This window comes from Odontesthes bonariensis, chromosome 20, assembly GCF_027942865.1.
Source record: "Odontesthes bonariensis isolate fOdoBon6 chromosome 20, fOdoBon6.hap1, whole genome shotgun sequence".
In the NCBI taxonomy this organism is placed as follows: domain Eukaryota; kingdom Metazoa; phylum Chordata; class Actinopteri; order Atheriniformes; family Atherinopsidae; genus Odontesthes; species Odontesthes bonariensis.
The window spans coordinates 274,958-293,263 of NC_134525.1; the positions used below are offsets into that span (position 1 = coordinate 274,958).

Genomic DNA, 18,306 nt, shown 5'->3' on the forward strand with positions numbered 1-18,306 from the left:
GGGGGGTGTGGCCTAATATTCAGAAACATCCAACAATCAATAGTAAACATCAGCTGATAGTTTCAGGGTGAAGAAGTGGCTCATTAACTCCATCAGCTCACTGTGATATCAAACCCTGCACAGGCCCCGCCCCCTGCACAGGCTCATCCCCCCCCGCTGACCCTCGCCCTCCTTCATTAACGCCATCAGCTGCAGACGCTCGGTCCAACATCGTCAGGGTTGTGTGGGAAGTGTAGTTTCATTAGAAATAATAACAAGTCTCTGATGATTGGCTGAGCCGTGCAGTGACATCATCTCTGCCGGTGATGTCACACCTCCATGGCGTCGGCTTTGGGCGTCCCGGAGATCCACAGGTTCGGGTGGCCGGCGCCGGTCTTCGTGCGGGGGTGGCTGTGGGGACAGAAGTGATGACATCATCGATGTCAGCTGGTTTTAAATGAGGGGGGGTGGAGCCTATCCCTGCTGTCATTTCTTTGTTATTCCAATATTTATTTCTGTAGTACTTTAAATCGATTTAATTCCCTACAAAATATCTATTTCTTTATGTTACTTTTATTTCACCAAACATTTTCTCCCCTTTACTTACTTCCATGTATGCGTTTCTGCTTCATTATGCAAATTAGGGGGCGGAGCTTCATTCATGGTTGATTGTCAGACTGAAGATGGTTCCTGAAACTAAAAGTAGCTAAAATGGTACCAGAGGTGGGTAGTAACGAGTTACATTTACTTGAGTAAGTTTCTGAAAACATTAAACTTCTAGGAGTAGTTTTAAATCTCTATACTTTTTACTTTTCCTTGAGTAGATGTGTGCAGCAGAAGCTGTCCTCTTACTCCGCTACATTAGGCTACAATGAGCTGGTTACTTTTCTTCTTACCTCTTTGGTATTCTACGCCTCATTATTTTTATCCCCCCACGTACGCCTCATTTTAATGTTTTATTCTGACAGAGAGAGAGACTTCCGCCAAAGGCTCTACCACCTGACTGTGTTCCACCAATCAGACGCAGCCGTGCAGTCTGGTCACGTGACCATACCCAACGGCTGTGTTCGAAACCGCAGACTTCTCCTACTAACTTTAACTTTTTTTAAGTTCCCGGATGCATACTCGATTCTCCGAAATGTTGGGTATGCATCATGAGGTTACTACTCATACTCAAACTACCCAAGATGCAACGTAACGTGACGTCGCCGATCGTCATTTCCTGTCAAAACGGCAGTTTCAAGCTAGCTACAACGAGGGTAGGTTCACTTCCTGTTTTCAAAACAAAAGCACCAATTGTATCGGAATTGCTTTCCCTGTGATAAAAGGCAACGGGTATTTTATTTTGTGAAAATAACCGGAAGTGCGTCGCTGTGAGCAACAGATTTTTACAAAATAAAATAAATTCTAAAACCTCCGTTAATGCGCGATAAAATATTTATCGGCGTTAAATAATTAACGAGTTAACTCACCGAGCCCTAATATTTATTTATATATATATATATATATCTACAGTGAGAGGAAAAACACCTGACCCCTCACTGGCCCCGCCCCTCTCTTCCCTTGCTCCACCCCTACTCACCCCTGGCTCCGCCCCTGTGTGGGTGTCAGCTGGCTCACTCTGCCCAGCTTCTCCTGAGTCTGTCCTGTCAGCTGTTACAGGCTTTAGTTCCTCTGAATAGTTCCCTTGGATCTTTGTGGGTCTCTTTAAGGAAGCTGCAGTCAGACTGAGCCGATTCTGCAGATTCTCACTGCGTCAAACACCTGAACTGATGCCAGACGCCTCAGGCTGCTCGTCCATTTAAACAGATAATTCATAAAAAGTGATAAAAGTGGCTCCAGTTCTGGTTCAGAGCCAGTTCTTTGGGGTTAGGTGGGCTTATGGAGACCTCCATGTTTAAAAACCTGATCCCAGAGTGAACAATAAAACCTGAGATGAGTGGGTTCATGGGAACATGAAGGCAATAAGGCAGTAAGTCACCTGTTCTGCACCTGTTTTACACACCTGTTATACACACCTGGTCTACACACCTGTCCCACACCTGTTCTACACACCTGGTCTACACACCTGTCCCACACCTGTTCTACACCTGTTCTACACACCTGTCCCACACCTGTTCTACACACCTGGTCTACAAACCTGTGCCACACCTGTTCTACACACCTGTTCTACACCTGTTCTACACACCTGTCCCACACCTGTTCTACACACCTGGTCTACACACCTGTTCTACACACCTGTCCCACACCTGTTCTACACACCTGTTCTGCACCTGTTCTACACACCTGTCCCACACCTGTTCTACACCTGTTCTACACACCTGTCCCACACCTGTTCTACCTGTTCTACACACCTGTCCCACACCTGTTCTACACACCTGTTCTACACCTGTTCTACACACCTGTCCCACACACCTCTTCTACACCTGTTCTACACCTGTTCCACACCTGTTCTACACCTGTTCTGCACCTCTTCTACACCTGTTCTGCAACAATAAAACCTGCAATAAGGCAGTAAGTCACCTGTTCCACACCTGTTCTACACACCTGTTCCACACTTCTTCTACACCTGTTCCACACCTGTTCCAAACACCTCTTCTACACACCTGTTCTACACCTGTTCTGCACCTGTTCTGCACCTGTTCTACACACCTGGTCCACACCTGTTCTACACCTGTTCCACACCTGTTCTACACACCTGTTCCACACTTCTTCTACACCTGTTCCACACCTGTTCCAAACACCTCTTCTACACACCTGTTCTACACCTGTTCTGCACCTGTTCTACACCTGTTCTACACACCTGTTCTACACACCTGTTCTACACACCTTTTCCACACCTGTTCTACACCTGTTCTGCACCTGTTCTACACACCTGTTCTACACACCTTTTCCACACCTGTTCTACACCTGTTCTGCACCTGTTCTACACCTGTTCTGCACCTCTTCTGCACCTGTTCTACACCTGTTCCACACCTCTTCTGCACCTGTTCTACACCTGTTCTGCACCTCTTCTGCACCTGTTCTACACCTGTTCTGCACCTCTTCTACACCTGATCTTCACCTGTTCCGCACCTGTTCCACACCTGATCTGCACCTGTTCCACATCTGTTCCACACCTGATCTGTACCTGTTCCACACCTGTTCTACACACCTGTTCTGCACCTGTTACACACCTGTTCTACACCTGTTCCGCACCTTTTCTACACCTGATCTGCACCTGTTCTACACACCTGTTCTACACACCTGTTCTGCACCTGTTCTACACACCTGTTCTGCACCTCTAGAACACCTATAGAACACAGAATGTTTGAGCTCTGCTTAAAGAATGTCCCCCCAGGAGGATGCTGGGATTTGCAGTTCCTGTGGTCTTACCTGCTGCTGAGCATCTGGAAGCAACACGTCCCAGAAGCCACCAGGATGAGCAGCAGCAGCGGGATCGTAGGGATGACGACGTAGAGCAGCAGCATGCCTGTTGAGGTGCAGCATGAGACCAGTGACATCACAGTGACATCACAGTGACATCACAGCAGGTCGCAGGTATTCCTACCTGAAGCTCCAGCGATGATGACATGTGGGGGAACCTCCTCGCTGCCTGCAGACTGAGTGACCACACTTCCACCTGCAGTCACCGCTGAGGGCACAGAGAACACACAGACGGTCACCTGGTGGTTTCTGAAGCTGCTGACGCACTGCTGCAGATGTTACAGGTGTTACAGATGTTACAGGTGTCCCAGATGTTACAGCTGCAGGTGTTACAGGTGTCCCAGATGTTACAGGTGTTACAGGTGTTACTGCTGCAGGTGTTAGATGTTAGAGGTGTTACAGATGCTGCAGGTGTTACAGATGCTGTAGATGTTACAGGTGTTGCAGATGCTGCAGGTGTTGCAGGTGTTAGATGTTACAGGTGTTACAGGTGTTACAGATGCTGCAGGTGTTACAGCTGTTACTACTGCGGGTGTTACAGATGTTACAGGTGTTACTGCTGCAGGTGTTACAGGTGTTAGATGTTACAGGTGTTACTGCTGCAGGTGTTACAGGTGTTACTACTGCAGGTGTTACAGATGTTACAGGTGTTACAGGTGTTGATGTTACAGGTGTTACAGATGTTACTGCTGCAGGTGTTACAGATGTTACAGGTGTTACTGCTGCAGATGTTACAGGTGTTACATGTGTTACTGCTGCAGGTGTTACAGATGTTACAGGTGTTACTGCTGCAGGTGTTACATGTGTTACAGGTGTTACTGCTGCAGGTGTTACAGATGCTGCAGTTGTTACAGCTGCAGGTGTTACAGATGTTACAGGTGTTACTGCTGCAGGTGTTACAGGTGTTACTGCTGCAGGTGTTACAGATGTTACAGGTGTTACTGCTGCAGGTGTTACAGATGTTACAGGTGTTACTGCTGCAGGTGTTACATGTGTTACTGCTGCAGGTGTAACAGATGTTACAGGTGTTACTGCTGCAGGTGTTACAGATGTTACAGGTGTTACTGCTGCAGGTGTTACAGGTGTTACTGCTGCAGGTGTTACAGGTGTTACATGTGTTACTGCTGCAGGTGTTACAGGTGTTAGATGCTACAGGTGTTACAGGTGTTACTGCTGCAGGTGTTACAGGTGTTACTGCTGCAGGTGTTACAGGTGTTACTGCTGCAGGTGTTACAGGTGTTAGATATTACAGATGTTACAGGTGTTACTGCTGCAGGTGTTACAGATGTTACAGCTGCAGGTGGTACAGGTGTTAGATGTTACAGGTGTTACTGCTGCAGGTGTTACAGGTGTTACAGCTGCAGGTGGTACAGGTGTTAGATATTACAGATGTTACAGGTGTTACTGCTGCAGGTGTTACAGATGTTACAGGTGTTACTGCTGCAGGTGTTACATGTGTTACTGCAGCAGGTGTTACAGATGTTACAGGTGTTACTGCTGCAGGTGTTACAGGTGTTAGATGTTACAGGTGTTACTGCTGCAGGTGTTACAGGTGTTACTGCAGCAGGTGTTACAGATGTTACAGGTGTTACTGCTGCAGGTGTTACAGGTGTTAGATGTTACAGGTGTTATTGCTGCAGGTGTTACAGATGTTACAGGTGTTACTGCTGCAGGTGTTACAGGTGTTACTGCAGCAGGTGTTACAGGTGTTACTGCTGTTAGATGTTACAGGTGTTACAGGTGTTACTGCTGCAGGTGTTACAGGTGTTAGATGTTACAGGTGTTACTGCTGCAGGTGTTACAGGTGTTACTGCTGTTCGATGTTACAGGTGTTACAGGTGTTACTGCTGCAGGTGTTACAGGTGTTAGATGTTACAGGTGTTACTGCTGCAGGTGTTACAGGTGTTACAGCTGCAGGTGGTGCAGGTGTTAGATATTACAGATGTTCCAGGTGTTACTGCTGCAGGTGTTACAGATGTTACAGGTGTTACAGGTGTTAGATGTTATAGGTGTTACTGCTGCAGGTGTTAGAGGTGTTACAGGTGTTACAGGTGTGACAGATGTTACTGCTGCAGGTGTTACAGATGTTACAGATTCTGCAGATGCTGCAGGTGCTACAGGTGTTAGATGTTACAGGTGTTACTGCTGCAGGTGTTACAGATGTTACTGCTGCAGGTGTTACAGGTGTTACTGCTGCAGGTGTTACATGTGTTACTGCAGCAGGTGTTACAGATGTTACAGGTGTTACTGCTGCAGGTGTTACAGGTGTTAGATGTTACAGGTGTTATTGCTGCAGGTGTTACAGATGTTACAGGTGTTATTGCTGCAGGTGTTACAGATGTTACAGGTGTTACTGCTGCAGGTGTTACAGATGTTACAGGTGTTACTGCTGCAGGTGTTACAGCTGCAGGTGTTACAGGTGTTACTGCTGTTAGATGTTACAGGTGTTACAGGTGTTACTGCTGCAGGTGTTACAGGTGTTAGATGTTACAGGTGTTACTGCTGCAGGTGTTACAGGTGTTACTGCTGTTCGATGTTACAGGTGTTACAGGTGTTACTGCTGCAGGTGTTACAGGTGTTAGATGTTACAGGTGTTACTGCTGCAGGTGTTACAGGTGTTACAGCTGCAGGTGGTGCAGGTGTTAGATATTACAGATGTTCCAGGTGTTACTGCTGCAGGTGTTACAGATGTTACAGGTGTTACAGATGTTACAGGTGTTACAGGTGTTACTGCTGCAGGTGTTACAGGTGTTAGATGTTACAGGTGTTACTGCTGCAGGTGTTACAGCTGCAGGTGTTACAGGTGTTACTGCTGTTAGATGTTACAGGTGTTACAGGTGTTACTGCTGCAGGTGTTACAGGTGTTAGATGTTACAGGTGTTACTGCTGCAGGTGTTACAGGTGTTACTGCTGTTCGATGTTACAGGTGTTACAGGTGTTACTGCTGCAGGTGTTACAGGTGTTAGATGTTACAGGTGTTACTGCTGCAGGTGTTACAGGTGTTACAGCTGCAGGTGGTGCAGGTGTTAGATATTACAGATGTTCCAGGTGTTACTGCTGCAGGTGTTACAGATGTTACAGGTGTTACAGGTGTTAGATGTTATAGGTGTTACTGCTGCAGGTGTTAGAGGTGTTACAGGTGTTACAGGTGTGACAGATGTTACTGCTGCAGGTGTTACAGATGTTACAGATTCTGCAGATGCTGCAGGTGCTACAGGTGTTAGATGTTACAGGTGTTACTGCTGCAGGTGTTAGAGGTGTTACAGGTGTTACAGATGTTACTGCTGCAGGTGTTACAGATGTTACAGATTCTGCAGATGCTGCAGGTGTTACATGTGTTAGATGTTACAGGTGTTACTGCTGCAGGTGTTACATGTGTTAGAGGTGTTGCAGATGCTGCAGGTGTTACAGGTGTTACTGCTGCAGGTGTTACAGGTGTTACAGATGTTACTGCTGCAGGTGTTACAGATGTTACAGATTCTGCAGGTGTTACAGGTGTTACAAGTTTCACAGATGCTGCAGTTGTTACAGGTGTTGCAGATCCTGCAGGTGTTACAGGTGTTGCAGATGCTGCAGGTGTTACAGGTGTTACAGATGTTACTGTTGCAGGTGTTACAGATGTTACAGATTCTGCAGATGCTGCAGGTGTTACATGTGTTAGATGTTACAGGTGTTACTGCTGCAGGTGTTAGAGGTGTTACAGGTGTTACAGATGTTACAGATTCTGCAGATGCTGCAGGTGTTACATGTGTTAGAGGTGTTACAGATGCTGCAGGTGTTACAGGTGTTACTGCTGCAGGTGTTACAGGTGTTACAGATGTTACTGCTGCAGGTGTTACAGATGTTACAGATTCTGCAGGTGTTACAGGTGTTACAAGTTTCACAGATGCTGCAGTTGTTACAGGTGTTGCAGATCCTGCAGGTGTTACAGGTGTTACAGATGCTGCAGTTGTTACAGGTGTTGCAGATCCTGCAGGTGTTACAGGTGTTGCAGATGCTGCAGGTGTTACAGGTGTTACTGCTGCAGGTGTTACAGGTGTTACAGATGTTACTGTTGCAGGTGTTACAGATGTTACAGATGCTGCAGGTGTTACAAGTTTCACAGATGCTGCAGTTGTTACAGGTGTTGCAGATGCTGCAGGTGTTACAGGTGTTACAGATGCTGCAGGTGTTGCAGGTGCTGCAGGTGTTACAGATGTTACAGGTGTTCCTCGGTCGCTTTAGTACGAATCAGTTCAAACAAATGGGAAAACACCAAAGGTTACCTGCAGAAGCCCGTCACACCTGCAGGTGAGACATTAAATCTGCAGGTGAGACTCACCTGAGTCCCGCCCACCAGGTGTGTCTCCATGCTCCTTCACCAGGTGGCTCTCTGAAAGAAACAGCTGATTGGATGAAGGTAAAAGGCAACAGGTGTGTAGCAGTGACTCGAGCTCATTGGCTGTTTTACCTGGCTCATACTTGCAGATGAAGTTATGCTTCATGTTGCAGCGGTCGTCGTTCCATTGGTAGAGATAAGCCCCGCCCAGACCAGGAAGTGCGGTCGGCTGATGGTACATCACAACGCAGGCCTCGCCTCCACAGGACGGCTCATCGAAGTACCAGTTCCTGCATCATGACCAGCAGAGTGCTTACCAAGTATGAGACGGGTCACCTGAGGCGGGTCACCTGAGGCGGGGTCACCTGAGGCGGGGTCACCTGAGGCGGGGTCACCTGAGGCGGCTCACCTGAGGCGGCTCACCTGAGGCGGCTCACCTGAGGCGGGTCACCTAAGGCGGCTCACCTGAGGCGGGTCACCTGAGGCGGCTCACCTGAGACGGGTCACCTGAGGCGGGTCACTTGAGGTAGGTCACCTGGGTCACCTGAGGCGGGTCACCTGAGGCGGGTCACCTGAGGCGGCTCACCTGAGGCGGGTCACCTGAGGCGGGTCACCTGAGACGGGTCACCTGAGGCGGGTCACTTGAGGTAGGTCACCTGGGTCACCTGAGGCGGGTCACCTGAGGCGGGTCACTTGAGGTAGGTCACCTGGGTCACCTGAGGCGGCTCACCTGAGGCGGGTCACCTGAGGCGGGTCACCTGAGGCGGGTCACTTGAGACGGGTCACCTGAGACGGGTCACTTGAGACGGGTCACCTGAGACGGGTCACCTGAGGCGGGTCACTTGAGGTAGGTCACCTGGGTCACCTGAGGCGGCTCACCTGAGGTGGCTCACCTGAGGTAGGTCACCGGGGTCACCTGAGGCGGGTCACTTGAGGTAGGTCACCTGGGTCACCTGAGGCGGGTCACCTGAGGCGGCTCACCTGAGGCGGGTCACCTGAGGCGGCTCACCTGAGGCGGGGTCACCTGAGGCGGGGTCACCTGAGGCGGCTCACCTGAGGCGGCTCACCTGAGGCGGGGTCACCTGAGGCGGGGTCACCTGAGGCGGGTCACCTGAGGCGGCGCTGGTGTCACACTCACCTGAAGGACGCCACGCTGCCGTCGGTCCACTGGTACAGCTGCGGACAGGAAGTGAGTTCTGGATGCGTCTGGTCGACTCCGTCCACCCGCGTCAGGCCGATCCAGAAATCACCGTCTGCTATAACGCCTCTTCCTCTGGCTCCGCCCACCGCTCCTGAACGCAATGCCTGCAGGGGAGGAGGGGAGGAGCCTGTGAGGAGGGAGGAGCCTGTGAGGAGGGAGGAGCATGTGAGGAGGAGGGAGGAGTCTGTGAGGAGGGAGGAGCATGTGAGGAGGAGGGAGGAGCCTGTGAGGAGAGAGGAGCCTGTAGGTGGGAGGAGCCCTTGAGCAGGTGTGCGTCTCACCTGCAGCAGGGTCTCGATGTCTCTCTGCTCTCCGGGACCCTCGATGCTGAGCAGCGACCCCCCATCCATCTCGCAGGCCTGCTGCGCCTCCCTGAAGGCCAGCCGGCTCGACACGTCGTGGAAGTACGCGATCTTATAGCAGGGACGCTCGGGACCCCCGGAGCACACCGTCTGACCTGAGAGACACAGAGCCCCGCCCACCACGCCGTCACTGATGGTTACTGCCTCACCAGCCGGACAGAAGCAGCGTGCCCGTGCGCGTGCACGTGTGTGCAGCAGTGATTAATTCACTGTCTGGTTCAAACTGCCTCCCTCAGACCTCCTCTAAGTGATTAGCTGGATTCTCTTCTGCACCATCATCACTTTCCTGTTAGAGACACTAAAGAGCTCCATATATATCTGTGCACCATCAGGCCCCGTGCACGCCCACGTGGACCAACACACAAAGCTGTTTAACCGGGTTAAAACAGAAGTTTAATCACAGAGCTGAGCGTTGGCGGTTTGGGTTAAAACAGACGTTTAAAACAGACGTTTAACCGCAGAGCTGAGCGTTGGCGGTTTGGGTTAAAACAGACGTTTAACCACAGAGCGTTGGAGGTTTGGGTTAAAACAGACGTTTAACCGCAGAGCTGAGCGTTGGCGGTTTGGGTTAAAACAGACGTTTAAAACAGACGTTTAACCGCAGAGCTGAGCGTTGGCGGTTTGGGTTAAAACAGACGTTTAACCACAGAGCGTTGGAGGTTTGGGTTAAAACAGACGTTTAACCGCAGAGCTGAGCGTCGGCGGTTTGGGTTAAAACAGACGTTTAACCGCAGAGCTGAGCGTTGGAGGTTTGGGTTAAAACAGACGTTTAACCACAGAGCGTTGGAGGTTTGGGTTAAAACAGACGTTTAACCGCAGAGCTGAGCGTTGGCGGTTTGGGTTAAAACAGACGTTTAACCGCAGAGCTGAGCGTTGGCGGTTTGGGTTAAAACAGACTTTTAACCGCAGAGCTGAGCGTTGGAGGTTTGGGTTAAAACAGACGTTTAACCACAGAGCGTTGGAGGTTTGGGTTAAAACAGACGTTTAACCGCAGAGCTGAGCGTTGGCGGTTTGGGTTAAAACAGACGTTTAACCGCAGAGCTGAGCGTTGGAGGTTTGGGTTAAAACAGACGTTTAACCACAGAGCGTTGGAGGTTTGGGTTAAAACAGACGTTTAACCGCAGAGCTGAGCGTTGGCGGTTTGGGTTAAAACAGACGTTTAACCGCAGAGCTGAGCGTCGGCGGTTTGGGTTAAAACAGACGTTTAATCGCAGAGCTGAGCGTCGGCGGTTTGGGTTAAAACAGACGTTTAACCGCAGAGCTGAGCGTCGGCGGTTTGGGTTAAAACAGAAGTTTAATCACAGAGCTGAGCGTTGGCGGTTTGGGTTAAAACAGACGTTTAAAACAGACGTTTAACCGCAGAGCTGAGCGTTGGCGGTTTGGGTTAAAACAGACGTTTAACCACAGAGCGTTGGAGGTTTGGGTTAAAACAGACGTTTAACCGCAGAGCTGAGCGTCGGCGGTTTGGGTTAAAACAGACGTTTAACCGCAGAGCTGAGCGTTGGAGGTTTGGGTTAAAACAGACGTTTAACCACAGAGCGTTGGAGGTTTGGGTTAAAACAGACGTTTAACCGCAGAGCTGAGCGTTGGCGGTTTGGGTTAAAACAGACGTTTAACCGCAGAGCTGAGCGTTGGCGGTTTGGGTTAAAACAGACGTTTAACCGCAGAGCTGAGCGTCGGCGGTTTGGGTTAAAACAGACTTTTAACCGCAGAGCTGAGCGTTGGAGGTTTGGGTTAAAACAGACGTTTAACCACAGAGCGTTGGAGGTTTGGGTTAAAACAGACGTTTAACCGCAGAGCTGAGCGTTGGCGGTTTGGGTTAAAACAGACGTTTAACCACAGAGCGTTGGAGGTTTGGGTTAAAACAGACGTTTAACCGCAGAGCTGAGCGTTGGAGGTTTGGGTTAAAACAGACGTTTAACCACAGAGCGTTGGCGGTTTGGGTTAAAACAGACGTTTAACCGCAGAGCTGAGCGTCGGCGGTTTGGGTTAAAACAGACGTTTAACCGCAGAGCTGAGCGTCGGCGGTTTGGTTTAAAACAGACGTTTAACCGCAGAGCTGAGCGTCGGCGGTTTGGGTTAAAACAGACGTTTAACCGCAGAGCTAAGCGTCGGCGGTTTGGGTTAAAACAGACGTTTAATCGCAGAGCTGAGCGTCGGCGGTTTGGGTTAAAACAGACGTTTAATCGCAGAGCTGAGCGTCGGCGGTTTGGGTTAAAACAGACGTTTAACCGCAGAGCTGAGCGTCGGCGGTTTGGGTTAAAACAGACGTTTAATCGCAGAGCTGAGCGTCGGCGGTTTGGGTTAAAACAGACGTTTAACCGCAGAGCTGAGCGTTGGCGGTTTGGGTTAAAACAGACATTTAACTGCAGAGCTGAGTGTTGGCGGTTTGGGTTAAAACAGACGTTTAACCGCAGAGCTGAGCGTCGGCGGTTTGGGTTAAAACAGACGTTTAATCGCAGAGCTGAGCGTCGGCGGTTTGGGTTAAAACAGACGTTTAACCGCAGAGCTGAGCGTCGGCGGTTTGGGTTAAAACAGACGTTTAACCGCAGAGCTGAGCGTCGGCGGTTTGGGTTAAAACAGACGTTTAATCGCAGAGCTGAGCGTTGGCGGTTTGGGTTAAAACAGACATTTAACTGCAGAGCTGAGTGTTGGCGGTTTGGGTTAAAACAGACGTTTAACCGCAGAGCTGAGCGTCGGCGGTTTGGGTTAAAACAGACTTTTAACCGCAGAGCTGAGCATCGGCGGTTTGGTTTAAAACAGACGTTTAACCGCAGAGCTGAGCGTCAGCGGTTTGGGTTAAAACAGACGTTTAATCGCAGAGCTGAGCGTCGGCGGTTTGGGTTAAAACAGACGTTTAATCACAGAGCTGAGCGTCGGCGGTTTGGGTTAAAACAGACGTTTAACCGCAGAGCTGAGCGTTGGCGGTTTGAGTTAAAACAGACATTTAACTGCAGAGCTGAGCGTTGGAGGTTTGGGTTAAAACAGACGTTTAACCGCAGAGCTGAGCGTTGGAGGTTTGGGTTAAAACAGACGTTTAACCGCAGAGCTGAGCGTTGGAGGTTTGGGTTAAAACAGACGTTTAACCGCAGAGCTGAGCGTTGGCGGTTTGGGTTAAAACAGACATTTAACCACAGAGCTGAGCGTTGGCGGTTTGGTTTAAAACAGACATTTAACTGCAGAGCTGAGCGTTGGCGGTTTGGTTTAAAACAGACATTTAACTGCAGAGCTGAGCGTTGGCGGTTTGGGTTTAAACAGACGTTTAACCGCAGAGCTGAGCGTCGGCGGTTTGGGTTAAAACAGACGTTTAACCATAGAGCTGAGCGTTGGCGGTTTGGGTTAAAACAGACGTTTAACCGCAGAGCTGAGCGTCGGCGGTTTGGGTTAAAACAGACGTTTAATCGCAGAGCTGAGCGTTTCTGGTAAAAATCCATCTAATAGCTCCTCTCTGACTCACATCTTTCAGGGAATAATGTTCAGTCGATATCTTTGATTAAAGGAAACTGTTTTATTGATTAACTTGACTTTGTGGTTTCGGACAGTTTGTTCTTAAAGAAAATGGGTTTCCTCTTTAACTGGCTGCAGGTCTGACTGTTATCTCCTCTGAGAGTCACTCAGGGTCTTCACAGAAGCTGATAAATCATCACTGACTGCCCACTAACACAAGCTGATTAAATCCCATGTTCATCCCTGGACTTTCAGGGTTAGGGTAAGAAGAGTTACGTCCTTTTCTTCAACAGTATGAAGAAGCCATGGAGGAACAAGCCAAACTAATTATAGTCTTAGTCTGACTAAAGCAGACTTTAAAGGTGGTTCAGATGATAACCAGCTGGACCCAAACTGGCCTGGATCCTTTCCTGGTGCTCCACAGGTCCCGTCCCGGGCTTTGACCCGGAAATAACAGAAGAACCGCCACAAAGGACGCTCTGCAACTCAGCAGGTCAACTGCACTGCTGAAAGTTACCAATGATCTCCTCTTAGCCTCTGATAGCGGACTTGTGTCTGTGCTTGTCCTGTTGGATCTCAGTGCTGCATTTGATACGGTCGATCACAGTATCTTATTACAGAGACTTGAACATGTTATTGGGATTAAACGAACTGCATTAGGCTGGTTTAAGTCATATTTATCTGATAGATTTCAGTTTGTTCTTGTAAATGAAGAATCTTCCTCACACACCAGAGTAAGTCATGGAGTTCCCCAGGGTTCTGTGCTTGGACCAATTCTTTTCACTTTATACATGCTTCCATTAGGTAACATTATTAGACAGCATGGCATAAATTTCCATTGCTATGCTGATGATACTCAGCTGTACTTATCTATAAAACCAGATGAACCCAATAGGTTGGTCAGACTACAAGCATGTCTTAAAGACATAAAGACCTGGATGACTCAGAACTGTCTGCTGCTAAATTCAGACAAAACTGAAGTTGTTATCTCTAAAACTTTCATTTTTTATAAAGCTTATAGTTAGGGATGGCTCACATGATCCTGAAACATCCCATAGTTAAGCTGCTATAGGCCTAGACTGCTGGGGGGCCTCATCTGTCACACCTTTCCTCACTTTACTTTCATCCTGGTTTCATCCTCAGGGATGTGAATCTATGCCCAGTTTGTCTTCAGCCATCCCAGTCACCACCACTCCGGTGTACCGTCGGCTACAACCCAGCCAGCAACAAGCCCAAACTCAAGCCCAAACTCAAGCCCAAACTCAAGCCCAAGCCCTAACTCAAGCCCAAGCTCAAGCCCAAGCCCTAACTCAAGCCCAAGCTCAAGCCCTAACCCAAACCCAAACTCAAGCCCAATCTCAAACCCAAACTCAAGCCCAAGCTCAAGCTCAAGCTCAAACCCAAACCCATTAATTTGTTCATTAGGTCCATTAGGATGAGATCTCAGAGAGGACAGCAGGAGATTTCAGGAGAACCAGGAGTCAGACCCAAGCCCAAACTCAAACTCAAGCCCAAACTCAAACTCAAACTCAAACTCAAGCCCAAACCCAAGCCCAAACCCAAGCTCAAGCTCAAGCCCAAGCTCAAACTCAAACTCAAGCCCAAACTCAAACTCAAACTCAAACTCAAGCCCAAACCCAAACCCAAACCCAAGCTCAAACTCAAGCCCAAACTCATTAATTTGTTCATTAGGTCCATTAGGATGAGATCTCAGAGAGGACAGCAGGAGATTTCAGGAGAACCAGGAGTCAGACCCAAGCCCAAACTCAAACTCAAGCCCAAACTCAAACTCAAACTCAAACTCAAGCCCAAACCCAAGCCCAAACCCAAGCTCAAGCTCAAGCCCAAGCTCAAACTCAAACTCAAGCCCAAACTCAAACTCAAACTCAAACTCAAGCCCAAACCCAAACCCAAACTCAAGCTCAAGCCCAAACCCAAACTCAAGCCCAAACCCAAACCCAAACTCAAGCTCAAGCCCAAACCCAAACTCAAGCCCAAACTCAAGCCCAAACCCAAACTCAAGCCCAAACTCAAGCCCAAACTCAAGCCCAAACCCAAACTCAAGCCCAAACCCAAGCCAAACCCAAACTCAAACCCAAGCTCAAACTCAAGCCCAAACTCATTAATTTGTTCATTAGGTCCATTAGGATGAGATCTCAGAGAGGACAGCAGGAGATTTCAGGAGAACCAGGTGTCAGATGTGCTTCCAGTTCACCAAACCTCCGCTGCAGGAAGACTGAAGAATTCAATAAAAATAGTATAAATGTAAATGGAAGGACTTTGCCTTAGAGTAGTTTCAGTTGGCTGCAGTCTGCTGCTGCACCAGCAGGTGTCACTGTTCATATTTAATGAATGTTTATCTTCACTGTAAGGGTACAAAGCTGAACATGATGAGGAACTCCTGGGTTTTCAGTCAGGTTTGAATATTTAAAAGTGATTTAAACATATTTAAATGTGATTTAAAAATATTTTAAAGTGATTTAAACATATTTAAATGTGAATTAAACATATTTAAAAGTGATTTAAAAATATTTAAAGCTTGATATTTAACAGCTGTTTTCTTCGCTCTAATGTAGAACATCTGCTGATGGGTTACACATCATCAGAAGGGACGCACATGATGCTTCTGTTTGGCTATGATTAGCAGATTAAATCAGTTAAAGTCAGAAGTTTGGTGACAGATTTGATCCGTAACCTGTGAAGCTTTAAATCTAACATGAAGTTTGGGTTGATTTCCAAGGTTTTTACACCTCAGAGACAGAAACGATCCCGATGAGGCTCAACCTGAGGCTCCGTCTCAAACTGAGGCTCACACTGAGGCTCAAACTGAGGCTCCGGCCCCGGCTGAGGCTCAGTTTGAGGCTCAGCCTGAGTCCGTTGCATCTTCTGCACCCTGAACAGCGAGCATCAGACTCCATTCATGCCTCATGCAGCAGAAAGTTTTCATCACTCACCGCTCACCACTCGCGCTGCATCCACCCGGGTGACCCCCGTAACCATGACAACGCCCACCAGCATCAGCAGCAGGGCTCTGTAAGAAGTCATCTTCCTCCAGAAAGTGAGGATGGCGTGTTTGAGTCTGCAGCCGTCAGCGTCCTGCCCTCATGTTGCTCTGCTGCTTCTTCTTCTTCTTCTTCCCTCTGAGCCAGGGGGCAGGAGGAGGGTCCCCGGCTGCCTCCTCCCCCCCATCCATCCCAGCTGGACCCTCCTCTTCATTAAGCCCTGGGGGGCCACACACTTTAATTTATTTACCGGGGGCCTCGGCTGATTGGCTCCTGCAGAGCAGCTGATCAATAGCGGAGCATCTCCCCCTGATGTCTGCAGTTATGAGCAACACTTCCCCCGCATCGATCCCCCTCTGCAGGAGCTCCGCCTCATTACTCACACACAGCGGCCGCCGTGCACGCCGCCGTGCACGTTTAAATGAATTAAAGCAAATCTGAGGAGAGGCCGAGGTCTGCAGCCTCATGCTGGGGGCGGGGAGCCCCCCAGCTCCTGCTGCGTCTGCACATCCGGCCCTGAAAACTCACCGAAATACAGAATAACTACACTTCTTCTTCTTCTGTTCCAAAAGGCTGAAATACAGAATAACCACACTTCTTCTTCTTCTGTTCCAAAAGGCTGAAATACAGAATAACCACACTTCTTCTTCTTCTGTTCCAAAAGGCTGAAATACAGAATAACCACACTTCTTCTTCTTCTGTTCCAAAAGGCTGAAATACAGAATAACCACACTTCTTCTTCTTCTGTTCCAAAAGGCTGAAATTGTCAGGATGGGGGGGTGAGGTAAGACACGGATGCGGACTTTCAAAAAGCAAACTTAATTTATTTTCACAAAAAACAAAGTTGAAACAAAAAGCGCGTCTGAGCCAGATTACAAAAATAAACTGACAAAACAAACAAAGAACTTGACATGGCATTGAATGAATAAATACTTAGCTTTCTATGACAAGGACCATGGATGACGGAGAAAGGATCTGACAAACTGAAAGGGGAAACCTGGAAACTAAATAGAGGACTGGGAGTGATTGGTGAATGAGTGAAGCTGGTTGGGAAAACAGGTGAAGTGAGTGAACCTAACGAACTGAGTGAGTGAAAAACAATGGCAAAACCTAACTATACATGAACTCAAAAACCAAGACCTAAAACATGATAAAACACAAAACTAAAACATGGGAAAAGTCACGTGGGCATGACAGAGCCCCCCCCCTCAAGGGGTGGATCCCAGACGACCCAAAAGTCTGAGGGAGGGAGGGGCTCGAAGCCAGGGACGGCCTGGCGGGTGGCCAGACTTCTGGCCACGTGGCTGAAGTGGCCGATCTGGCATGTGGCTAGAGTTCCGGCTTCGAGTGGCAGGAGGCGGTCTGGCGGGCGGCCGGACCCAAAAGTACAGGCCCAAAAGTAGTGGCGAAAATTTGGCATTGCTCGTCCCCCTTCGGGTTTAGAAAGTTGAAGATGTTTTTTTTTTAATACAGCCTGGTTTATTTTGCCAAATAAAAGTGTTAAGTTGCTGGTCGAGATTAGCAAAAAAGGATTTATTAAGACAAATTGCACGACAAATTTCGGAAGAATGACCATCTTAATGAGATGGTCATTAACTACGATAAGTGAGGCCGACTACGATAAGTGAGGCCGACTACGACAAGTGAGGCCGACTACGACAAGTGAGGCCGACTACGACAAGTGAGGCCGACTACGACAAGTGAGGCCGACTACGACAAGTGAGGCGACTACGACAAGTGAGGCCGACTACGACAAGTGAGGCCGACTACGACAAGTGAGCCGACTACGACAAGTGAGCCGACTACGACAAGTGAGCCGACTACGACAAGTGAGGCCGACTACGACAAGTGAGCCGACTACGACAAGTGAGGCCGACTACGACAAGTGAGGCGACTACGACAAGTGAGCCGACTACGACAAGTGAGGCGACTACGACAAGTGAGGCCGACTACGACAAGTGAGGCGACTACGACAAGTGAGGCGACTACGACAAGTGAGGCCGACTACGACAAGTGAGGCGACTACGACAAGTGAGCCGACTACGACAAGTGAGCCGACTACGACAAGTGAGGCCGACTACGACAAGTGAGGCCGACTACGACAAGTGAGCCGACTACGACAAGTGAGGCCGACTACGACAAGTGAGGCGACTACGACAAGTGAGCCGACTACGACAAGTGAGCCGACTACGACAAGTGGGCCGACTACGACAAGTGAGCCGACTACGACAAGTGAGGCCGACTACGACAAGTGAGGCCGACTACGATAAGTGAGCCGACTACGATAAGTGAGGCCGACTACGATGCACACGCCACCCAGAAACACGTGGCGTAGTAGGTACAGCAGACGCCCCATGTACAGAGGCTACAGTCCTCGCTGCATCTGGCCCCGGTTCGAGTCCCGCATCGGATGACCCTCTGCTGCATGTCTTTCCCCCTCTCTCTGCTTCCTGTCTCTCTTGATCTGTCCTGTGCAATAAAGGCATAAAAGCCCCCTAAAAAATAATTTTAAAAAAAGAAACACAAAATCATGTGAAAAGGATTCTGCAAACAATGAGACGACTGAAGCCT

At 48.9% G+C, this 18,306-nt stretch overlaps 1 protein-coding gene across 1 annotated transcript; it reads right to left on the reverse strand.

The window, feature by feature from the left end:
- Positions 1-208: 208 nt before the first annotated feature.
- chodl (chondrolectin) lies at positions 209-15,912 on the reverse strand. The gene is made up of 8 exons (XM_075452691.1): positions 15,688-15,912; positions 9,206-9,381; positions 8,862-9,028; positions 7,856-8,013; positions 7,727-7,777; positions 3,530-3,613; positions 3,355-3,451; positions 209-390 (listed from the first exon to the last, which is right to left on the reverse strand). The coding sequence occupies exons 1-8, from the start codon at positions 15,776-15,778 to the stop codon at positions 309-311; spliced, it is 906 nt and encodes a 301-aa protein (XP_075308806.1). The 5' UTR covers positions 15,779-15,912; the 3' UTR covers positions 209-308.
- Positions 15,913-18,306: the final 2,394 nt, after the last annotated feature.